The sequence below is a fragment of the Gracilinanus agilis genome, chromosome 3, assembly GCF_016433145.1.
Source record: "Gracilinanus agilis isolate LMUSP501 chromosome 3, AgileGrace, whole genome shotgun sequence".
In the NCBI taxonomy this organism is placed as follows: domain Eukaryota; kingdom Metazoa; phylum Chordata; class Mammalia; order Didelphimorphia; family Didelphidae; genus Gracilinanus; species Gracilinanus agilis.
In genome coordinates, this window is record NC_058132.1 from 494,430,014 (window position 1) to 494,456,572 (window position 26,559).

The 26,559-nt window shown below is 34.9% G+C and overlaps 1 protein-coding gene across 1 annotated transcript; it reads right to left on the reverse strand.

The window, feature by feature from the left end:
* Positions 1-6,237: 6,237 nt before the first annotated feature.
* MFSD9 (major facilitator superfamily domain containing 9) lies at positions 6,238-20,217 on the reverse strand. The gene is made up of 5 exons (XM_044667052.1): positions 20,133-20,217; positions 19,505-19,548; positions 13,896-14,025; positions 9,291-9,500; positions 6,238-7,594 (listed from the first exon to the last, which is right to left on the reverse strand). Exons 1-5 carry the CDS (start codon positions 20,200-20,202, stop codon positions 6,798-6,800), a joined length of 1,251 nt encoding a protein of 416 aa, XP_044522987.1. The 5' UTR covers positions 20,203-20,217; the 3' UTR covers positions 6,238-6,797.
* Positions 20,218-26,559: the final 6,342 nt, after the last annotated feature.

Below are 26,559 nucleotides of genomic sequence, written 5' to 3' on the forward strand. Positions count from 1 at the left end.
GTAACCAGAGAGGATGAAAGTAGAGCTCCAATTGAGCAGGCACCATTTTCTTTAATATTTTTTTAACCTTTATAACTCCCTGTTGTGTTCCCTGTGAGATTTAGTCCTCTCCTTCTGCTGCCCAAGTGTAATACATCCTGCTATATAAACCAGGCGAATGAAGCTAGGAGAGAATGGCAATGAACAAGCAAGAACTAAACTGCTACATCTGTTTCCTGTTGCCTTTAGGTCAGGGGTTCCTAATCTTGTTTCAAGGACACTTTTGGCAGGCTGGTGAAATCTATGACCTCCTTTTCAGAACAATATTTCATTAAAAACAAACAAAAACAATCTTATCTTCTGTCTTTGAATTGATGCTAATTATCAGTTCTAAGGCAGAAGGATGGTAAAGGTTGGGTAATTGGCATTAAGTGACTTGCCGAGGGTCATACAACTGGGCAGTGTACTCAGACAGATTTGAATCTAGGACCTCCCATCTCCAAGCCTGGTTCTCAATACACTGAGCCAACTCTCTCCTCCTTAAAAATCCATTTTTGAAGAAAAAGCAAAACTTCAGTTAGAAGTTTAAAAATTGAAAGGTGATGCATTTGTTCTTTGTTTGAGTTCATAGACCCTCTTCCCAAATCTATCCACAGATCCCTTAATGCTCCATGGATCCCCAGTAAAGAAAGCCTGCTTTAGATGCACAATAAAATGAACATCGCCAACTCCTTTGTTTCTCAAAAGGGAGTCTATGAATCATCTTTAAATTTAGCTGCCACTTTTTCGAGATCTTTTTTGGTTATCTTCTGGTTTCATGAGTACCAAGACTGTCAAGATCAGTGATGCCATTCCTCTAATATCCATTTATTGGCTGCTGGGCAAGTATCTCACACACAAATTATCACCAGCAACTAAATTGATGCTTAAAGTCTATCTAAAAATGCTCTGATGCCTAGCACGTTTGGACTTTTTTTCTATCACCAAAGAAGCTGAAGGAGGACATGTTGGACTGTGTGTTTCTTTATCAATTGTCATGGCTAAAGAATTCATTACTGAGTGGCCTCTCCATTCAAGTTGGCACTCAAAAAGTAATGATAGTTAAGAGTGGGATCATTTCCACAGGCCAGCATAAGTCACCAAAGTAGGCCACAGTGGCCATTTGTTGTTGTTTAAGCATTTTCAGTCCTGTCTGTCTATGCATGACCCCATTTGAGGATTTTTTGGCAGGGATACTGGAGTGGTTTGCCATTTACTTTTTCAGGTCATTTTGTAGATGAGGTAACTGAGGCAACCAGAGTTAAGCTACTTTCCTAGAGTCACACTTAGTATCTGAAGCCAGATTGGAACTAACAAAGATGAGTCTTCCTCACTTCAGACTTCAGACTATATGTATATATGTGTGTATATATATGTATATANACGTATAATTATAATAATTAGTATTTTAAGCATAATATTTTTTGTAGTTGATTTTAGTTTCAAAATCCAAAGTTTGGGCTTGTTTATTTTAAAAATACCTTCTTAATGAGTTTTATTAATGCCTTGTTCCCTCCCCTGCTGCAGGAAGAAAAATCTCATATGCCATTCTAAATAATTAGATCTCTACTATAATCTCAACATTGTTTTAGAAGACTATGCCAGGTCTTAGAAAAAATAAGATTTATGCACTTACATGTGTTTTAGATGAAAATTCTGAGGAATCTGGTGAACACCCAGATTTTGGATTTGTTAAAATGATTGACATTTCCTGTAATCACATTTGAAGTTTTTTTTTTTAATTGAGAACTGGCATATATATATATATATATATATATATATATATATATATATATAATTATCCGCAGGAGAGAATTCTAAGACAGCTTTCAGTGGTATGAAACAGACCAATTTCCCAATGTAAAGGTTGTCATAAAATCCCAGTGAAGTGCTAACATGAGGTAGTTTTAAGGACAAATAATACACCATGTATTTCTTCCCTGAATCTGTCTTCCCCACTCCCATCCCCCTTAATCTGCTTCCCCTCTGTTGTCCATACCTTTTTTGACTTCAACTAGCATCAGCTCAGCCACAGGAAAAATTGTAAGTTAAATGAAGTTTGGCAGCTAGAACATATTCTTTTTTTTCTTTTTTTTAAAGCTACCAGATATTGTTTCTGAAAAATCTAATGCCTTTCAAAAAGTTATTCCAATATCAACACAAAAGAAGTTTATTTCTAATATTTCATGTTCTTTAACTTTTCTGCAGCCAAAGGTTGGCTAGTGGCATAGTTGTTAGGTCTGGAATTAGGAAGATCCAAGTTTAATTCCAGTCTCAGATACATATTGGTGTGTAATTTTGACAAATAACTTCAGACTTAGTTTCCTGATTTCTAAAGTGGAGATTCTAAAAGCATTTATCTCACAGGGCTTTTATGAAGATAAAATGAGAAAATGCATGTACTTTGTAAACATTAAAATATTATAAAAATACTGTGAATTATCTATTGTATATTATTATCATTATTGTTGTTCCTATTTTTGGGTTTCCCAACTCCCAATTCTGCCCCTTTCCCATTCTTCTTTGGTGTCCCCAACCTACTCCTCTCAGGCACACATCACTTTCATATCCTTTCCTTGTTAAACCTGATATACAAGAAAGTCTGGGAATTCATTGTCACTAAAATGTGATTAGCAACAATTTATGGTCATTGATGTTGGAATAGAGATGAGAATTTAAAGCAACTTCACACTGTGAAGTTTTAGCCATCAAGGAGATATCTTCAACATAAGGAGATTGACCCAAAGGCACCAACAACTTTAAAATGTTAGTCACCCACTACTTCCACCTACAGTTGATTCACGTATAAATAAGTCTTTAATGGTCCACTGGTCACAGGTCTGAGGGAGAGCTGCATTCTCATAAGCCCAGAGTGACAATACCTATGGATCTGCTTGCTGAAACACCCACAAACCCTCCCCCGACCGCACACATATACCCTTTACTTTCTTGTAGACTACTCCCTCCAACTTGGTAATTTTCTATTTATATTTTTTCTATCATTTTATTCATTCCCTAGGCAAAAACTTCTGATGGCTTTTCCCACTGCTTACAAGATCAAGTCTAGACTATTCAAGAAAAACTCTACAATTTGTCTATGACTTATTTTCATCAATTGAATCATTCAATCGTCCTCTATGAAAATTTCCACTCATCTTATATGGACTGATTAGCCAAATTAGCAGCTTGATGTTCTGGCCATGTTGTCCATCCCAATCCAACATTCCTTTCTCCTTTTTTGATAATGTCCATTACACCAGCTTCTTTTCATAGTCTCAACATTCCTGTGCTTCAAAGTTAAGTTCCACTTTTTCCACAACCTCCCTTCCTAGGTTTACTCTTGAGCCTCTAAGAGTGCTATACAACTATTTTGGAAATTACTTTACCCTGACTTAAATTGTTCATTTTACTTGTAAACGTAGTTTCAGATATATACAAAGTATTTGTAGTATAGTGAATAAACACTAAAGCTGAAGTCAATAAAATCTAGTGCCTCCCTCAGACTATAGGTAAATCACTTAACCTTTACTCCCAGGCGTATCTGAAAAATGGGTATAATAGCACCTACTTCACAGGGTTGTTGTGGTGATCACATTTTACACACACACACACACACACACACACACACACAAACACAAACACACACATATACATATGGTTTTGCAAACCTTAAAGCACTATATAAATATTATCTACTATTATTGCTCACAATGACAAGTACTGTTCTGTAAGCATTAAGTGGGTGCTTGATTAAATGTGTAGTTCAAGCTCTGATTATAAGGGAAAGTTGTCATAGGAGTCAAGGCCTGACTGGATTGGAGGGCAGATTATTTGAATTGTAGGAAACAAGAGCTGTAAGAAAACTAAGAGAATAAAAACTGTAAAGGGAAGGATGACATTTTCTTCAGATTTTTTCATATTAATAGTTTATTTTGTTTTAAGAAGTCAATAATAATGTATTTTGGAAAAATATTTCAAAAGTCATTCAAGACAAAACAAATAAATATGAACTTTAATAGCAGATAGCATCAGTTGGTATCTCCCTGAGAACATATATTCCAAATTCTTAATGGATTAACATTTAAGAAATATCTCAAGAAAATATCCATGGAAACTCCAAGTTAAAATCTATTAAAGAGTAAAAATATTGCTGTGGAATACATACAGAAGGAATGCTTCATTTTATCTGTGGAATGAATGCCAGTTTTAGAGTCAGGAAAATATGAGTTCTAATCCTAACAACTAACTAAATGAACCTGGGCATGTAATTTAACCTGTTTCCTTATCTGTAAAATGGGTATAAGAACACTTACCTCACAAGGTTGATGTAAGGATGAAATGATATAACATGGAAAAGTGCTTCACAAACCTTAAAGTGCTGTCTAACTTGTTAGCCATTTTATCCATTAAAAAAAGGTCAAATTCTGGATCTCTCTGTTTGGACACTTATTTATGATATTTTGCTTTATGCATCCTAACAGCATCATAGATATAATAGGATGGTGACTTTAGATATAGCTAAAATCAATTTCTATTTATAAAAATATGCCTAAATTTGACAATCTCCTTAGAAAAACTGCCATTTTGTTTGTGTGAGCAAAGAAGATAACAACGTAGGATATATTCAGCAATTCTTTTCACAGCCTCTTTCCCTTGATTTTTCTATTATACTTCTCAGTCCTCCATTCTTTACTGTACAGAACTCTCCTCTTGTTCATGGATCTAAGAATTGTAAATCCAGAAATGGAAAGCACTGTAGAGATACACTTTGTCTAATTTCCTCATTTTACAGATGAGAAAGGTGAGGCTCAGAGAGAATTAGTCACATTGCTTCCCACTTGGTCCTGTTTTCACATCTGTAAAATGATGGTGTTGGATGAGTGACACCTGAGGTCCTCTCCAGCTCTAAGTCTATGATTCTATGTGCCCTTATCCCAATAAAAGTATAAGAAACCTAAAAGAGCATCTGTATCTTTCCTATGTATCCAGAAGGTGCTTCATAAATATTTATGGAATTAATTATTACAGGTTTGACTTCTTCAGTTCAATCACAAGTGATTGAATAAATATCATCCTTATAGTAGGAGGAAATGGAAAAAAAACTTCTAACCTAGGAAAACATCTCTTCATCTTCACCATGTCTCCTTTCTGAAAAAGAATCCTGCACTTAGTCATTGTTTTGGGGAAACAAAAGTCTAGGTGGGTTTGTTAAGATATTTGTTTGAAAAGTACATTTTGTTTTAAAAAAGCATCATTAAAATTACATATTTATATTAAAATCATGTTACATGATATATTTAAACTAGGCCTGGGATTTTTATCAATGTAAGAACTTGTATCTACCAATGAAAAAGGCATCTGCAAAATATAATCTTAGATAGTTGTCAGAAACCACTGGGGTTAACTGGCTCGCCCTAGGTCACAGACAGAATCTAATTTGTCAAACCATGAATTCAAACCTACATTTGAGTAAGTATGTACAAGTCCCTGTTAGGAAAACTTTCTCACACCCATCTGTTGGCACGTACTTGGTCTTGAGTTCACTCTTGGGCTCTGAAATAGTACACAAACAAATGTAACTTAAGTATGCAACAAAGACATTAGGTTTAAGGGAAATTGTATTATTTCCCCTTGACAAATACTGAAAATCTCTCCTGGTCCCAGGTGAGGGGTTCATGCATAGTAAGCAGGTTTTCAAAATAATCTTAAGGTTCCTTTATATCATTCAATAACATATGAGATGTGACATCTTACCTGATGACACTGCCCTATTATTAATAAGGTTTCCTTAACTTAATTTAGGCAATATTCGATTCCCTATGTAATGTAGCAACACAAGCATACAGAATTTCAGGTAAAACTCATCTTGGCTGACCTTCAGCACTCTTAGTCAAGTCCTAAGGAAATCTTCTGACAGGAATGGTACAGATAAAACTTAACATATGGGACAGGATCAAAGAATCCATGTAACCTTCCACATTTCAACAGTAAGAATTGATAAATTTCTAATATACGGCTTTGTATAAACACAATCTTAAGAAAATCTCCAAAATCAATCAAGGATAGGAAATAAATCATTCTACTCAAAAGACAACAAATTGATTTAATGGGAGTTGTCTTTCTCCTTAAGTTCTTTGGAATTTCCATGGAGAGGACAAGCTATATAAATAAGATATCATTGCCACCCACCCAATTATAGATGTTTATCTTAAAGTGCACTTTTATTTTCATTTAGTGGGCAAGTCCTTGTAGCTACTTCCATTCTCCCAAGAATCTTGCTTTGGCAATCCATTCAAAAAGTCTGCTTGTATGTATTCTACGAGCCCCTCCAAAGTTCAACAGCCAGGATCTCATTTTCTTTAAAAATGGTAGTTGGACAAGCAGCAGATGGAACTCCTAGGGACACATTCTCCTGGTGAACGTTTTCCCTGAACTGGGACTATCAACATTCTGTCATCTGTTTTGGGGGCTGCGATGTCTGCAGAAACCCAGGAGCTTCATCAGGAACCCAATAGTAATGCTTCAGACATACCTGAAGATCCCCCTTTCCCTGACCCCAACACCAAGTAATGCAGCAACACAAGAATACAGAATTTCAGGGAAGACTCATCTTGGCTGACCTTCTACCCTCTTAGTCATGTCTCAAGGGAATCCTGTGGCAGGAATTTTTCTTGAAAGGCATATTTTGCTCCTAAGATATACTTCCAGGGTACTCTCAAACATCATTTCCTTTGCCCCTGGCTCATTTGGCATGTCATTCTCTTTCGATGGAAGTTATCTTATAGGCTTTTGAGCTTGGCACTTTGATCACTACTGTAACAAGGTTTGTTTAACACCATGATGAAGATAGCCACTAACGCTAAAGCAGAGCCCAGGCTAGGGGGACCACAGGGACTGAATTCTTGGACAACTCCTGAGAGGAGAGGGGCGATGATGCGGCCCACAGCCGTCACGGACTGACCAAGGCCTATGAGAGTCCCACTAGCCTGAGCCCCACCCACAGTCAGCTGAAGGTCTGTGATGCAGATCCTGCCAATAGCAGTGGAGAAGGACAGGAGAGTGGAGCAGAAGATGACCACCCAGATGCTGAGCGTGGTGGAGTAAAGCAGCAACAGGACACAGGTGAGGAGACTAGAGTGCAACAGAATGGTGTAGGTGTTGTGCTTATAAAGTCTCATTATTGGTCCCAGCACAAAGCCTGCAAACACTCCCAGGGCGCTGCTGTAGCTGATAATGTATCCGGTCAGCCTGGGTTTCATCCCGAAGCGCTCCTCTATTGCCAAAACAAAGTTACTATGGTACAGCATGACAGCCAGGGCCATCAGGAAGCGCACGGAAAAGATGTCCCACATTTCAGAGAATATCACGTTCTTGATATCTCTCAGCACAGACATGATCTGAATCCAGAGCTGCCAAGTCACTGCTCGAGGTGTGATGGCACCATTGGCTGCTGGAGTCTCTTGCAACTTGTTTTTTGTCTTTTTCAGAAGGTCTGAAGGAAATTTGTGGCTAGTCTGTTGGCTATTCTTCATCCTGCTCAGGTTTGTGTCATTCCATGGAAATATCCAGACAAGACCTGCCAATATAGGGGGAGAGATGAGTGTACTTAATAGGATGTCCTTAGATGCCAAATGGCTACTTCTCTAATGCTGCACCAATTGTATTTGTCAAAATAATTTCTACAGACCCCCTCCTTCTATTCTGTCTGAGTCTATATTGAGAACCCCTCACTCCCAGCAGATCTTCCTGCTTCAATCTATTTCCTTCTAGAATAGGAAAATTCTGCTACTAGAATAATCTCCTCAAATAAAAGGTTCACCATTCACTGCTTAGGTAGAGAACTTTCAATGACTTCCTATTTCCCATTATGTTTGATCTAAATTGTGCTTTTGGTTCTAGGATTTTCATTATCTGATCTCATTTCTCGTCAGTTCCCCTCCTCTACTCCAACAAGCTACTTTCTTTACCTCTTTACTTCAATTCCTATTTACTCCATGCTGACTCTGGTGAGTTATGCATTATTCCATTTCCATCAGCTGAACTTTCCTATCCTCACCCCTTAAACCATTAATGTTCATATACACCTCCTTCAAATCCCATGCATAATAAACCTACTCTGGGAATCCTTCTTGACTAATATGACTTGACAACTTAAAATATAGTTCTTACCTACATTATTTTGCCTTTGCAGGCATTTGGAATTGCTTTGTATTATTTTAATTTCACATATGTATGTTGTTTTTCCAACTATAGCATATGTTCCTTAAGGGCAGGGCTATCATCTACTTTTATATCTCTCCATTGTGTCATGCACACAATAGGTGTGTGTTGACAATAAAGTATAAGAACTGGTCACCATTTGGGAAAGGCAGTAGGATCCAAAGAGATGTGGGGTTAGTATAGCAAATGTCAACATATGGTAACCTCTCCTTAGATATTTATTGCATAATTCCAACAGAAAACTCAGCATATGAGAAAGTGTTAAGAAGCCCTCTTGAGTTCTTCCACTTACAATTTTGAGAGTTTCTCTAACTTTCACAGAATGAAGATTTCAATATGAATGTGAAGGAATTTTGCATAATCACTTATAGACTATTCCAGGCAAAAGACATAGTTTAGAAACGAGTGAAAGAAAAAAAATCTAAAAGAAATATTTAAGCAAGAAAGCTGATTATAGTAAAGGATATTGTCAGCAGAACTACAAGAAGTGGACGATAGTATGGTTGTGGTACTTGCTTGGGTTAGAGAGTTATGGCATTTTACATAAAACAGTAATAGAAGTATATCATAATTAAAATAGCAGGTAGGCAAAAGACAGATAGAAGAATTTAGTATGGAACATGATAAAACTCAAAGTACACAGCTTGATGAAAAAATTAAAACTAGGGTCCTTAAATCACTCTTTTTTAATCAAAGAACTCTGATACTATTCCTCCCCTTGAAGTCATGGATATGTGATATTTTATGTGTAAAATAATATATTGAGATTCCACAAACAAGTATAACCTTGAAATAATTTTTTTGGTCATTGTGATGGTTTTATCCTGATGCATCTATACTCTCTTTCTTGGGTTTCCCATGTGACATGCATTTGTAGTAGAATTGTCAGGGTTTATGGATTAAGTTTCTGGCCATGAACCACACAAAAAAGCTAGCTGGTCCATGCAGGGATCAAACTCATAACTTGGCCTTATGATAAATTCTCACAATGTATAATGAATCGACATTAATTGTAAATAATTGACTTATCTTGTGATCAAGTCCCAACTTACCAGCATTCAGCATGAAGATAGAGAAACAGATGAAGGATGTTATATAAAATCCGCCTTCTAACTCAGTAAGATATCCACCGACCATAGGACCCAAGATAAAACCCACATTTGATGCTGTATTAAATTTCCCTATTACCAGCGGGCGCTCTCTCTCTAAAACCAGATCTGAAAGAAGAGCTCTTGAGATTGAAAGCGTGTGCTTGAATATACCTACAGGTTAAGATACAGAATGGTTTAGTAACATTTCCCAAAATGAAAGCATTTCATTTCCTGTCCTGTATTTAATCTCAATTACCACAAAATATTCTACTTTTAAATAGCAAACATATATATGGTTAAGGATTTCTGGCTAGGTTTCATTTCTATGAATACAATATCTGCATTTAATTAGAAAAAATGAAATATTCATGAAAAAGGATAGAAAACCTCCTACCATATGAGTGAAGTATGTTAATTTAACAATACATAATAAAATACAGGTGTACTTTTAACACTAATGTTTACCAGAACAATTTCTGGCAAAGGCTTTAATGCGTTTGGAATTTACAAATTTTAAATCAACAACGAACTCTTGCTAAAATGTTCCTTACATAGAAAATGCCATTCTGTGTAAGATTTGAAGTTTCCTTTAGAAAAAGAATATTTTTTGTAAGGCTTTCAATAATTCTAGCTGCCCTGCATTGGCCCTAACCAGGAATAGAGAGAACCCACAATCCTCTTCCTCTCCTATGCTGCTGAAATCACTTCCCTGAAGGAAAACCAGCTGCTTATTTTACATCATGGTGGAAACAGAACTCAAAAAATTTGGAAATAAATGATCTGGGTTAGACACTCGGTTCTGCTAATTATTTACTAATTATGTTATATTTTGGTCAAATTGCTTCATCTCTCTATGACTTCTCTTTTTCATCTCTTAGTTTTCCTCATCTGTAAAATAAGGGAGATGTTTTAGATCTCATGATCCATTGTTAGCATCTGCTCCCCACAAGAAATGTGGAAAGACTTTTTAAGAAAACAATTTCTTATCTTTGCTCAGATTCTCTTCAGAGTTCTAACTACTGGTAGTGTCTTGGGCTCATAACTCTAGATCTGGAAGAACTTCAGGGGCCAATTTCATCTAAACCCATTATTTTACCTTTGCGGAAACTCAGGAAAGGGCCAGGGAGTTCATAGACTTGCCCCAATACCAGAGAGATATTAAATGTCTCTAAATGCAGAGCCAGGGTTTGTTCTTTTAGGCTACGATGCCTCCATAAAAATGACCTTCTGCTTGACTTCTTGTCTTTCTCCCCATCCCACCAAAAATGAAAAACTTCAGACTTTCAATCCTTGTCTGAATTCCCTACTTTGTGCCAGGCCTGTTCTGATCTCTGGCAATAGTGGTGTCTGAAAACCTTTCTGGTGTGTCTGGTCTTCAATCGACTCCTATGCTGCAATATTTGTTTAAAACACATCATTTATGTGATAAAACCAAATGGCAACTTAAACTGCACTGATGGATTTTCTACCTATAAAAGGGGGCATAAAACAAATTCTGTGGCTTAATTGAGATACACTATTTTGAAAACTTTTAAAAGGAAAAACAAAACACATCATTCTAGCACCATTACATATGTCTACTATACATGCTGGTCTGGCATACTCAATTGTTATTGCCATGGAGAGGCATAATTTAAAACATAACATAAAAGTAACTGCATATTCTTCAGGTTATTCTCAGCATGTAGTAGGAGTTCGATGAAATTAGTGACTGAGCTATGGTATACTAACCTATTAACATACACAGACACAAAAGTTTTAGACTACATAAAAATTTAAATTCAGTGCACAACATTATGTCTATAGATCAGGGGTCGGCAACCTTTTTGGCCGTGAGAGCCATAAACGCCACATTTTTTAAAATGTAATTTCGTGAGAGCCATACAGTGCTCACAGTGCACGCTCCTGTAACAGCGCCTGAGAAAAATTGACTTTATGGCTCCTGAAGAAAGAGCCATACATCGCCAACCCCTGCTATAGATGTTTAATGAAGATGAAAAAAATGGCGATGTTCATGTCTTACTACAGTATGTATAAAGTCAGAGGATGAGAGATGACCACATTGAATCCCTGCTCAAGAAACTTCAATTCCTCTTTATTACACGTAGGCTAAAAACACAGACTATTTGGTATAAAGACCCAAATTGAACTTATTCTCTGTTCCTCCAGCTCCAATCACAACCCTCCTCTCTTCTGAATTTCCCTATTACTGTTTATTTTCTCAGTTATCCAGATTTCAAACCTGACATACTCAACTTCTCTTCAGTTTTCCAAGTCCTGTTGATTTTACCTCAACTAAATAAGCCATCTTCTCCTTTAACACTGCCACTATTCTGGTGTAGGCCCTCATCACCTGATACCTGGACAATTGTAATAGCCTGATGGCTGGCCATCTCCTTGCCTCAAGCCTCTTCCCATCCTTCATCCTCCTCTTTGCTCCCAGTGTGATTTTCCTAAAAAACAGGTTGTGTCACCTCCCTACTCAATCACTTCCACTGGGTCCCCATCATTTCCAGAATCAAATATAATCCTCTTGTTGGCTTTTTAAGTCTTTCATGGCTTACCTCCATTTCAGTCACTTTCTCTGCTCAGCTCAAGTGCCTCCTACTAAGAAATCTTTCCTGATTCCTATCATTATTAGTGTCCTCCTCCATTTGCACAAATAGTAATTTTGTATTAATTTTGCATATAATTTATATTTATTTATCTTTGTGTATGTTATTTTCTTCTCCATACCTTCCTTACTCCTATTCATGCAAAGAATTTCAGTTTCTTGAAGATAGGGATTAGTTTTTTTTTTCCTTGCTTCCAGAGAGACTAGACCAATGTCTAGATCAACAGGACTTAAACATGGCTTATTGAATAAAAGCAAATAGAATTAAAGAGATGAATTAATTCAATTAAAGAGTTGTATTATAGAAGGAAATATGTGTAAGCAAGCCAAGAGTAACTTCACTTTCCTTGTGTTTTATATATATGGGAGAGTAGTGGGAGGGAAAAGATAAATGGCATATATTTAAAATTCAAGAATATAAGTAAAACTCTAGAAAAGAATTCCCTATTCCATTATCAAGGAATGCCCTTTCATTTGATGTACCAGTACAGGAGTAGTTTGGATATTAAGGGGCATCTATTTAAAGGTACCAAGATAGCATCATGATATTATCTCTATTCACGATACTTTGATTTTACATTTATAAATGAAATCATGAACAAAAAGGGAATATTAGCTAGGGTGATTTGAGGTAATAAGTTAGTCCTAGGTTTCTGTTTCACAAGGACTATTCTCATAGTAATATCAGAAATTTCCTACAGTATAATGGGCAGATGTTATTTTGTACAAAATTATGTACTTAATTGGTTTGCAGAAATTATGGCTACATGATAAAAATGAATATAAATTAACTCAATGTTGTTTTTCCTATTATCATTGACTTTAAAGTCATGTATTGTGACAATAGCTCTCTCATCCTCACATCTGATACACACATTTTTTTCTTAAGCAAATAAAATTTCAACATAAAGACAAACTATATTAGTGGAAGGTGATAAAAGACTGTTAACATAATATATTTTATTGACCTCTGTTACAGAATGCTGTGCTAAAGTTGTTTACTGACCTATATCTCATTCTTTAATGAGTGAAACTATGAAAACTGATGATTCTAAAGGAATGTAATTTATGTTCTATTTAATCTGGGTTGTAACTAGAAGTGACTGGTTTTCCAAATTCAGGAAGAAAAAAAAAGGAAACCTTGAATTTGAGAGTCCTAATTGAGTTAAAGTTTATCTTGGAGAAATGAAAAATTTTGAAAAAAAGACATCCTCAATGGAAATAGCCACCTTTAGGCAAAGTCTGTTGTTATATGTGGGTGGTAAATATGTCTCTCTGTGTGATAGACCCCTTTTCTAGTCTGGTAAAGTTTATAGATCCCTTCTTAGAAAAAAAAGTTTATAATGGATAAATTGAAATAAATAATATTATAAGGAATCAAGTATATTAAAATGCAATTTCAAGATACTTAAAAGAAATTCATAGACCTCGAGATAAGAATCCCTGGTCTAAAGGATTAAAAAAGATCTAAGTATTGGCATGAAAAATTGATCTTTGATCCTCAATATCTATTTTTAACAATATCAACTAATAACAGTTGAGTCTGCATAAAGGGCTTCAAAGCTGAGACCCAGACATACCAATGACTCTGTGCCTGAGGCTTCATGGCCCAGCTGGGAACCTGGAAACTCCTCTAGGAGAGGCATATCTTCTACAGATGCCTAGGACAAACTGGCACATTCCAGATGTTCAGGCAATTCAGGTTTGCTCAAATGTTGGGCAATGGCAGCAGGAGACAGATAAGTCTAATGCAATAATCTGAGATTGAATTGGTTTTCTTTAAGCATAAGTAAGTAGATTGTGAGGCAAAGAGGCAGAAACAAACAAAAAAAGGGCAGGTAAAATCCAGTCTTATGGGGCTATAAACTATATAGCTAGAAGAAAACTCTCAGCAGTACCCTCTGGAGGAAGAAGAGTGGGAAGAGACAATATGGAGTATATAAGGAACTCACCAACGGGGATTCTAGCGATGGCAACTAAGAATAGGCTAGTGGATATGCCCAGGAGTAGATAACCTAGAGCACTGAGCAGAATACACACAAGTAGCGAATACTGTCTTCCTACTACATCACTCCAGCAGCCCTGAAAAAGGTAAGAGGCTTAAGTACTTTTAAAAAATTAAATTAAATTTAAAAATATATACACATATGTACAAACACATATATACATATATACACATATTTAGATATATGTGTGTATATATATGTGTTTTACAAGTATTTATTATTTCTCCCATTCTCAGACCCCATCAAACAATTAAAATAAAAAGCAAACAAATCCCTCACCAAAATTCTCCTAACAAATATGTGTAGTTCAGACTAACAAATTCCCACATTGATCACATCCAAAAATTTATCTCTTTTTTGCATTTTAAGTCCATTAAGTCCTCTCTTGTAGGAGATGAGTGTGTGATTAATCTTCACTCTTCTAAATTTATGATTTATCCTTGCATTAATCAGTTTCAAAGCTGTTTTCCTCTATAATATTATTGTCATTGTATAAATGGTTTTCCTACTTCTGATCACTCTGTATCACTTAATAGATATGCTCATCCTCTAAAACTATCCACTTTGTCAAATCTTACAATTCACATAATAATATTCTAAAGCATTCATATAACATTATTTGTTTAGCCATTCCCCAACAGGTGTCATCTCCTTGGTTTCTTAGTTTGGAGCCATTGCAAAATGAGCTGCTGTAAATATTTTTCTAGAGATAAGTCCTTTTTATTTTATATCTTTGGGATATAAGCTTAATGGCAAATTGGGACAAAGGGTATGGTCAGTTTAGTAACTTTATGAATAAAATTCCAAATTGCTTTCCATCATGGCTAAACCAATCCACAATTCCACCAGTAGTGCGCAAATGTGAGGCATGCCCACAGTTGCCAATCTAAATAAATGATAATGAAGACAAATTTTGTCCCAGGAAGTTTTATTGCTATTGTTCTTTCTGTGTAAAGAAAAGTACACACTGTTTGTGGACACCATTCTTTGTGTATACAGAAGTATGTGGCTTTTGTGTTTGAGTGATCTAGGAGAAAGATTAAGGAAACTTCGATTCAATAACCTATGGCTCTCAATTCATCTGTGGGAGGAACTGAATGTTCTCTGTACCACAGCCTCTTTTTTGTTTTTGTTTTTTTAGTTACACATAGAAACAATTTTTGACTATTGTTTTCTGACATTTTAGATTCAGATTTTCTCCTTCCCTTCCCTACCTTCTCAAGCTGGCAAATAGTCTGTTAAGGGCTATATCTGTACTTTCACACAATACATATTTTCACATTGCTCATGTCATGATAGAAGACACATATTACACAAATACAGTAAAAATCTCATGAAGTATATCATAGCTTCTATAATTATTTACAGTTAGTAGAAAATATAAAATGTCTGTCTTTAATTTTTAAAAAAAAGGGGGGAGAGGAACCCATTACTAGAAAAAATGAAGAGAAAATATTCAAAAAGGATCTTCTAGATAATAAGAGTAAAGTAAAAAATAAAATTGAATGATGCATGAGGCCTGCTCTGGTGCACAGGCATAAACTACCCAATATTATTAATTGGTTTTATGAAAACATAGCTTAATATGGGGCAGTAGCCTTAGAAAAAAATCATATAAATGGTAGAAACATTCCTGGGAGAGATGGTGTGGCATAAATAGAAAGAATCCTGGATCTGGAGTTACAGGGTATTAAAAACCCAGCTCGGATATTTCCTGCCACTTGACAATAGGCAAGTTGCTTCGCTCCTGGTGGCCTCAGGTTCCTCAAATGTAAAATAAAGGGGTTAGATTAGAAGATCTTGGAAGTCATTTTCTGCTTGAAATCCTAGGGTCTTTGGGAGTGAATTATACAGTAGGTGGAGTCTCATAGAAGTATGTGTAACCTGGTTGTGTTCCAATAAACTTTCTTTCCTGAAAATAAACACTTCCAAGTATTAATTTTATATGGTTAAGAGATTACTAATCTATATTCCATAATGCTGTCTTTGAAGTTCAAGTCCCACCTATGACACATTAGGTGTGTAGCAATGTGGAAATCTTTTACCTCTCAGAAACCCAGAAAACTAAGATTATTAGTTTCAGAGAAGTTGTTGGCTATCTACAGTTACTTCATGGGAGAGTTTCCTATATCAATAAAATTAAAAGCTTAGACCTTACTTCTACTCCATTCCAAAAAAAGTAAAAATAATAATGCATTTTTTTGCTTTTTAAAAAAATGTGCTTCTCACAATTAAAACATTATTCCTTGACACTGTGCTCTTTGAGCCAAGTAGAATTTCAGATGCTCAAAGAAACATGAGATGCACAAATTTAGACTTCTCCATCCCAAATGTTCATGTGGGTTATTTGTACCCAAACAGTGAAAGAGCCTTCTGAGCTCATATCGGTCTGTTCAGTCACAACTGGACACAGATGTACATCGACTCTGACACAGTGATGTCATTTTGGTCCTCGTCAATTTCAAAGAACAAGAGCCAATAAATTATCCTGTAATTAACCAATACCTTTTAAGTTATTTATTGATTTAAAAATTAAATTGGTAATTTCAATGAACAAGTTATTTTTAAAGAAAAACTATTACTTAGAGGCAACTCTGTTGTAGTAAGAAAAATGCTACATTCTAAATCAAAAGACATCTTGCCCATAACACTTTAAATTTCTCTGATCTTTTGTTTCTTCTGGATGATCTTAAAGTTTCCCAAGTTTCAGTTGTCTACAATTCTAAATACAATTATTTAAAAAAGAAGCTATAGGCCAATAAAACAAAAGGCCAGATTTGGAGGAAAAACTTAAGAGAAGGAGGCAGATAGAAGATTTGTTGTTGAGTTGTTTTCAGTCATGTCCATGAACCCATTTGGGGTTTTCTTGGCAAAGATCCTGGAGTGGTTTGCCATTTCCCTCTTCAGTTCATTTTATATAGATGAGGAAACTGAGGCAAACAGGGTTAAAAGACTTGCCCAGGGTCATATAACTACTAGTAAGTGTCTGAAGGCAGATTTGAACTCAGGAAGATGAATCTTTCTGGTCCTAGGTCTGGCACTCTATCCATTCTATTACCTAGCGCTGCCCACTTATACTAAACCATAGGTGAAATTTCTGTTCACATTAAAGTGAGACATATTACAGGAAGTCTTTGAAGGGAGAACATTAATCTACGATTATAAATTAGACACTATGGCATATAAACTTATTTTCAAAACCCTGAGGAAGCATTTAATAAAATGAATTTTTATGTGGGTATATTTCATTTAAATTATGTGACATGTAGAAATTTATATTTATTCACCAGCAAAATTAAATTTATTTTATGAAAGAGATTAATAAGGATTCTTTCAGTACCATGCTTTCTTGGTACCTTTAAGATTAGATTTTTAAAAAATTATTTATACATATTATTTTAGGAATATATATATATTATAGCTGTTCACTAAATATATGTCTGTCAGACTAATCATTTTAATTAAACTTGGTGGTCAAGTAACTGGTAAGAATGACTTTCTTATTGAAAATGATCAAACATTTGACTAAATTGAGAGGTTATAGTTCAAAAGAATAAGTATGACTAAAAAGTGGATCTTACAAAGAATTTTGAATTGGAAAAAACTCTTCGAAGTCAGAATGTTGGAATGTTAATAGTAGGTGGGGAAATACTAATTCTAAATATTTAAGTAATACTTGGCCTCAAAACCACAAAAGGTTTGTAACTTAAATGAGAAAGTGATATTAAAAAATTAAAATGAGAAAGTCTTATCTTTAGACCATGTCCCACATCTAGGTATTTAGAAAATCACCTAGACTTTTGTTAGGAAGATATTTGTCCTGCTATTGGAAAAATAATATCCATTGCCATTGTCTTAGGATATAGGAGTTTAAGATCCCATTTGAGGCAGGAATAATTATTTCATTAATTATTTCATTATTTCACCACAGCAGCTGGGTTGTCAAAAAAGTGCTCATGCCATGCTTCATGCAGAAATGTTTTAAAAGTCCTAAGATTTCATTTCCACTGATACTTCCTCAAATGATGCAGATTATCTTTTTAGATGATTATCATCAGTTTCACCTGATGACCAGTCCTTTGGTAGTGTGTCTTTCTGAATTTAGCCAGGGTGGTCCTCAGTTCCCAGGCAAAAAATCTGTCACAGGCCATTACCTAAAGCTTTCCCAGCTTGGTATGGCCTGACAGAGCATATGTGTTCTGCAAGAATAGCCTTCAACAATTACATCAGCAAGTTTATTTGCTAAAGTTGTAAAATTATAATAGAAACCCAGAGGTCACCTCTACACTATGAGACAGAAAAGAAAGGCTTTCACTATGTGTATTTTAGGCACATCTAATTTTACTTTTCAAATTAATCTAAATTTCCTTCTTTAATACTAATCCTTACCTTCTCTCCAATTCCTATGAAAAGTAAGGATACAAATTACATTTCTCTGTAGGTTGACTATCAAAATCATTTCTTAGATCTTTCATTTTCCTTTTACATGTTCGTATTTCCCTTGATAGATAGTTTCTGACCATTTCCCCAGTTTATGAAAAACTTAATCAGGGATGTTAAAATGAAAATCTCTAGTGGAAAAGGTGAACATATCTAGAGTGTTAATTTCTGATATAATGAAGATAGCTAGGGGTTGTGAGCCCAGGCAATTTGAAAAGTACCCTTCTAATAAAGTGTCCAGTAACCATGAACACTAATGATTCCATGGGACTTGGAGATAATACACACCTGCTTAGGTTGGGGTGTGAGGTCAAAGGAGAGAGATAAATAGATCCAGCTCTGCTCAAACTATTCCTTTAATTGGTTCAACATTGATTATGGTCAATATAGGTCCCAGATACCATATCTTCAGTGAGTTGATTCATAAGCAAAGGTCCTTTACTGAAATTATGTAATAGAATCAATCAATCAATCAATTGATCAACCAGCATTTATTCAGTGCCTGCTCATTGTGTGTACTATTACTATACCAGGCAACTATACTAGGGATACAAAGGCAAGAATCAAGTGGTTTAAAGAAAGCTAAATAATATTAAGAGAAATCAAACAGGTATGTGTACGTGCATATACATGTCTTCATCCCTCTATGTAGATTGATATGGAGAGATACAAATATATAGATGACTTTAAATGTCAAAAAGAACAGCATATATTTGATCAGCCATTAGAAAAATAACTGCATATGTATATATACAGATATACAGATAAACATATTCATGCAAATATATGTATGTGGATACATACACAGTACATAGTACATGAATACCACAGAAGTCTGTTTAATACTTCAGATATAGTTCATAGTTCTCAATTTTAACTTGAGTCCTAATATACCTAGAAGATTTAATGATTTCTTATTTAGATTTTTAAAAGGAACAATAACAAATTATTTTACACAATACTAATTACTTGTGTCCTTTTTTGTGAATGTGATTTTTTAAAAGTTTTATAAAGTCATCAGTGTTACTGTACCATTGGACATTTGTCTTCATCATATCAATGGGCACATCAATTATGTTTTAAAGATGCAATAGTACAAAAGAAGGTACACTTACCACTACTGTGCTGGAAAAGAGCTGTAAAACACCATACAGGGATCCTGAAATAGAATATAATAGCAGCTTATTAGAGCTGACTTAACCAGTGCCAGAAATTAACAGGAAGTATAGTCACAAAAAGGTGTGATTACTAAATACAATTTAAGACAAGCAGAAGAGAAAAAAAGGGGAGTATTCAGATTATGAAATCTGAGAATTATGAGAATGAGAATTGTAATGCTTGAACAGTAAGATGGAGAAATTTTTATTTATGTGTTAAAAAAGTGAAATGGAGAGTAAAAATTTCTGAATTTGAAAAAGGCTTTTAACATGCTGGGCAATATGAAGACTCTTCCACAAGTATATTTATTTTAGAGTTGCTGGGCTTTGTATAAAAATCCTTACCTAAATGATCAATTTGAACAAGAATTTTATTACAGACTTTTTCTTTTCATTGTGAATCTAAATCATAGTAATGTTTGAGGTTTAAAAAACAGTTTTTGTTTTTCATTTTCTGTACTATCACATTAGCCAATATATCTTACACTCAACCCCAACATTTAAATTAAAAATTATTTAGCTACCAAAAAGCAATCATTTATAAAGGACACTTAGTTTTTGATTTATTAACTTTAACATCACTTACCTACTACTCCTGCAGTAGTTGGACTTGCTCCAAGGGATTTGATATGAACACTTAATAAAGGAACTACCATGCTTACACCAAAAAAATCCTAAAACAAAACAGAGCAGACTTTCATTAAGAAGATGAATTTTGGAATCTAAAAGGCATTGAAATTATGGGTTCTTTATTAGGTAAATCCCTTTCCCTTTTTATTCCATCTACATCTAGAATTTCTAACAAAATGCCATTTTTTCATTCTAACTCTTTTGAGATGCCTCAATTATTTATAAAATTTAAAAACCACTTGAAATTTGTAAATGACAGGTTTATCATGACCTATAATTCACTTTATTTTATTTAAAACAAACGAAATGGTTCCAACACAGAATAGTGGTAAGCGTTAGGTAACTGGGTGTTACCACCTAGCTGCTCCTATAATTCACTTTCCCTTTAGCTACTCTTAGCTTTCTTTTTTCCCCAAACACAGAACACCATGGTCATTCACTGGGAATGTATTTTAAAAATATCTAGAAAAGAGATACCCCATTATTACAGTACTTATAATAAAAGGGAGGCCCATCTCTCTTTTTAAAATAAGGACTATATTAACAGGGTGTCCCTCTCCTCACTTGTGACCCCTTTTTTCTCACAAGAGGTAAAGAATATAGAATAAATGAGGGGATACTAGACTGAACTAGAGTAGTTGAACTAAGAAGATAGTGCTGCACCTAAAGAAATAACTTAGTCCTGAAGTTTTCTAAATAAGGTATAAAGTCTTAATTTGGGTATTTCAGGTATAAAGTATTTACCTTCAGGAGCCACTGCCCACTGTAGAACGGTGCCAGCTTTACCTACCATCAGATAAGTGCTCTTACCACCAAGGCCTTCTTCCTCACAAAGGATATTCCACGTTTTCATGCAAGGTCTACCTGCTTCTTGACCATGTGTCATGGTACCCCCTTTTGTAATTTCTGACTGACTGTTTTCTTTGTGGCTAAGTGTAGCACTGATATAATAAGTCCCTACTTTCTTGGTTGGGAAAAAAAAGCTATCCCAGTTAACTGAAATTATGATTACTTATTTCATAAGAAATAATTCCTACTTCTTTTGAACCCCAAATAGTGATTGATTGAAATGGCACTATAAAGTTTGTATAGCATACATTCTCTCATTTACTACTCATACACTGTAAAAGAGTTAAGACAAGAGGCAGCTATGTGGCTCAGTGGATAGAGGAACAGACTTTGAGATGAGAGGTTCTGGTTTCAAATCTGGCCTTAGATACTCCTAACTGTGAAGTCCTAGACAAGTCAATCTGTCCCCATTGCCTAGCCCTTATTGCTCTTCTGCCTTGAAATCAATATATAGTATTGATTCTAAGATGAAACATAAAAGTTTGAAGAAATTAATTTTAAAGAAGAGTTAAGACAGTTTATTGCTCTCATTTATATTTTATAGGTGAAAAAATGGGTCTCAAGAGGTGTTAAAAGCCTTGCTCAGAGATAAAGAACGAATAAATGTCAGAGATAGGAGCCTATGTTCCAAGTGCAGTGCCTAATCCTTCTACTACACATCTTATGATGCTGTCTCTCCAACATTCTGCTCAGGGCAATGAAGGGACCAGCTTCAAGAATGTGTTGTCTGGGATAACTTAGACAAGAGAATATTCTTTCTGTCTGGATAATCTACAGGGTGGCAATTTCATCCTTGGCTATTCAGAAAATAAATTTATGTGTCCCAAACTTTTAAGTCCATGCTAGCAATATAAAAAATATATTTTATATGTAAAATATAATATATATAATTATATACAATTACATATAAAATATATAATAAAAAGTTGGAATTTATGAGTTTTACTAGTTAACTATTAGCAGATTGAATCTTCCTCATTTGCACTGCTAAGCCTTATTATTCCTAATTCTTCTAATTCAATATTATTCTAATATATATTTCTATTAATTCCCATTATTCCTAATTCTGCTAAGAGGGAGTCACACATAACAAATCCTACGGTGCTTTAAAACACTCACAGTCTTTTTGCCTGATACTTTCTCCACAATAGCACTAACTAGCACTAACAGATTCCACCATCCCAGTTCTTTTTTATCCTAAAACTCTTAAATTTCCAAAATACATAAAAATTGCTGAAGTAGACTTAAAATGTTGTTAGGTCATACTAGTAAGTAAAGTAATTTTCTAAATATTTAAGAATGAAGTATCAACTTATTAGTTACCCAGACTTCTTGCTCCATGGAAAAAATACTCCATTTAAATTTAGAAACTCTTGGTTCAAGGTCTGACTGCATTACTTATTCTGTGACTGGGAAAATAATTTAATTTCTTTGATTCTTCAATCCTGTCATCTGCAGAATGGAGATGACTTTTGTATTACCTGAAATTACAGTTAATTTCAAATAAATTATTTTTCATGAATCAAAAATGATTATGAAATAGTACTACTGATGGCCTTTAGGTTCTTTTATTACTTATCAAAACTCAGATTTTAAAAATAATTTATTGTGAAAGCTAGGTGGCTCCGTAGATAGAGATTTAGGTTTGGAAAAGAGAAATCCTGAGCTCAAATGTGGCCTCAGCACTTCCTAGTTCTGTGACCCTGGGCAAGTCACTTAACCCCTAGCTCTTTTGCCTTGAAACCAATACATAGTATTAGGTTTTTTTAAAAAGAAGTTTATTTTTTTCAACTCAAACTCAAAATGAATTCACCCAAGATAAGTATTCTAAACCATGTTAGCCCCGTTACCCTGTGTTAATGGAACACTAATATTTTTGCTTATTACTAATATATGGTTCAGATCAGAGTGGGTAAAATACCTTTCTGAGGCTGAACCTAGTACAGCCAATATTTCTAGATTGAGAAAAAGTTGCATTATAACTGCTCCCACTTTTATTTTTTAAACCCTTACCTTCTGTTTTCGAATCAATACTAAGTATTGGTTACAAGGCGAAAGAGTAGCAAGGGTTAGGCAATGGGGGTTTAAGTGACTAGCAGAGAGTCACAAAGCCAGGAGGTATCTGAGGCCACATTTGATCCCAGGACTTTCCATCTCTAGATCTGGCTCTATCCACTGAGCCACCTAGCTACCTTGATTGCTCCCATTTTTGATCAGCCTAACAGAGAAAGGAGAGAGCAGATGAATTATCACAAACGAACTATTCCTAGATTGGTAGAAAGGAATGAAGAACTGAAATAAGGAATATTATCATGAAGAAAGGGAGATGAATGGAGTCATAACAAGAAGGCAACAGACAAGAAAGGGAAGAGGCCCTGAATAACAAATTTGCAGACCATGTATGGGATTATCTTATTGCTACAGCACCCTCCCTCTACCTATATAGCATTGGATCACAAGCTACTAAATGGAAAGTGGAGAGAGACATCAATAGACCCTTTTCCTAACCCTCCTCCAGCACTGTTTATAGCAAATTTGACACATAAAAAGTAGAGAAACCCAGAGCTGGCAAAGAGCATCTTGAGGGAGATCTGCAAATTGCCTACCAGATTTCATTAACTCCTTGAAGACCAGAGCAGTATCTTACTTTTCTTGTTTTTTTTTAGACAGTGCCTTGTAGAAATGAGAGACACAATAAACATTTTTTAAAAAGATCAAACAAGTGGCATTACTCAAATCTACCCTAAGATAAATTAAGCCTTAGAAACACGATGAACTTCCCCAAGATTTAAGCTTTGTTGTTCAGTCGTGTTTTCAGCAGTGTTCAACAAGTGGTTTACCATTTCCTTCTTCAACTCACTTTATGGATGAGAAAACTGAGAAAAACACGGTTTAAGTGATGTTCAAAGTCACACAACTGGTAGGTATCGAAGGTCAGATTTAAACTAAGAAAGATGAGTCTTCCTGAATCCAGGTCTGACACTATATATGGTATGAATACCATATAACTTCCTATTTTCAGTCCAGTCTCCAAGGAAGTTGGCTCTATCATTTATAAGAACAAAAAATCCTGCTATTCTGTTGGGAAATAATAGGCAGGTCTCCACAATTTATGGATTAATTTAAGGATGTGGGTTTTCTTTTAACTGATAGATGGAAGGTTTTGAATTTAGAGATATTAAAGTTATAAAGTTTGTAAATGTTAAAAATTTTCTTGTAGCTGAAAGACCATTGATCCAGGAAGTTAAAAGATATAGGTTCAAATATGATCTCTATTTGTTACTAATTGTATGACCTATGACAAGTCAACCAACTATTTAACAAATAATCAGCACCTAGTATATGCCTGGCATTGTGTGTGAATTCAAAATTCACATACTGAAAATGAAATAATCCCTACTTGAATAAGCTTAAATTATAATGAGAGGGGATGAGAACACATAAAAATAGAATATAGACAGAAAGAGAATAAATATAATTACATATAAAATATTTTGGGGGGAAGGTACTCCCAGTTGAGAGTATTAATAAGTTTTTTTTAAACTCTTACCTACTGTGGGAGAAGAAACTCAGAAGAAAAACATATAATTGATTACACAGTTGAATGGGGATATGATTGGGGATTATGACTCTAAATGACCACTCTGTTGCAAATATGAATAATATAGAAATAGGTTTTGAACAATGATACACATATAACCCAGTGGAATTGATTGTCAGTTCCGGGAGGAAAGAGGGGAAGGTAAGAACATGAATCATGTAACCATGGAAAAATATTCTAAATAAATAAATCAATTAATTAAAAAAATAAAAATAAAAACCCTTATCTTCTGCCCTAGTATCAATTCTCAGGCAGAAGAGTAGTAAGGGCTAGGCAGTCAGGGTTAAGTGACTTGCTCAGGATCACACAGCTAGAAAGAGTCTGAGTCACATTTGAACCCAGGTCCTCCTGACTCCAGGCTTGGTGCTCTATCCACTGTGCTACTCAGCTGCCCAGAAAGGTTTTACTCAGAAGATGCTGCTTGAGTTTTGTCTTAAAGGAGAGGAGCAATACTATAGGGTAGATTCAGGAGGCCGCATACTTCACACATAGGAAAATCAGTGCAAAAGGCCCAGAAGGAGGAGAACGGAGTGTCCAGTACAACAAATAAAAGAGACTGGTTTGCCTGGATTGAATAGTGTAGGAAGAATTGTGTCTAATTAAGGTTATTAACATATGTTCAAGCAAGGCTGTATTGGACTTTAAAAGCTAAAAAGAGTTTATGTTTTATCTTAGAACACAGATTCTTAACTGGGACCTTTAATATTTATTTTTGGATAACTTCCAATATAACTGGTTTCCTTTGTAATTCTATGTAGCTTATTTTATATATTTTAAAACATTTTTTCTGGGAAGGAATCCAAGATCTTACCAAACTGCCAAAGAGATCTATGACACAAAAAAGGTCAAGGTCCCATCTTAATGTTTACAGGAAGCCACTGGAGTTTATTGGATTAGGAATTCAAGCAGTTATAGTTATGCTTAAGGAAAATTACTCTGGTAATAATATGTAGGATGGTCTGTTAGTGATAGACGAGATCAGGAGAACAATAACGAAGTTCTTACAATAACTTAGACCTGATGGAAACCTTATTGAAACAAGGTCTGGAGCCCTTCTCTAGCACAATCCAGAGGAAAAGGAACTGAGCACAGGACACCTCCTTCATGGTCTTCTGCAATCTGATTTCCTCCAGTGATATGGATGTGTATGTGTGTGTGTGATTGGGTATGGGTATGGGGCGGTAAAAGAGGGAAGCAATGGTAAAATAAAGGGAAATGAGTAGTATCAAAATTCAATAGAGATTCATGCTGCATCTTGCTCCCCAAAGATTAACTATATCTATAATGTATTATATTTTTATTCATTTTGGTAAATGTTTTCCAATTCCATCTTAATCTGGATTGGGTCTCATTTAGTAGGAGTTTTGCTGTCAGCTTGGAGTTTGACACATCTGGATGAGCTCCTGAAGTATTCTTATACTCTTGAACTATGTATGATCCTAAGGCCTGTGATTTGGGGGTAATCAATCCAGGGCAAGGTTTCCCTCTTTCTTTTGTGTGTATGTGTGTATACATTTATTTTGTTATTTATATATTATTTAAATCATTATCTAATTATATCATGATTGATCATATTATATATTATAAAATTATATACTGTGTATATATTTACATATACATATATTATATATTTGTATATATAGCTTTGTATTGTATATGTATATAATACATAATATATTTGTATTATATGTGTATGTATACACGTGCATATGTGTATGTTATGTGCGCATACACCATACATACACACAAATATATTTGCATAAATAAATATATATATATATATATATATCATGTGTACACACACATACATATGCATATATATCTATGTCTGCAGGTGTGTCGATTATGGTTAATAACTCTCAACTCAATTAGGTACCAGCTTTGACCTTCTCCCCAAAAAGTATATATTGGTATCAATCAAGGGCGCCTGGGG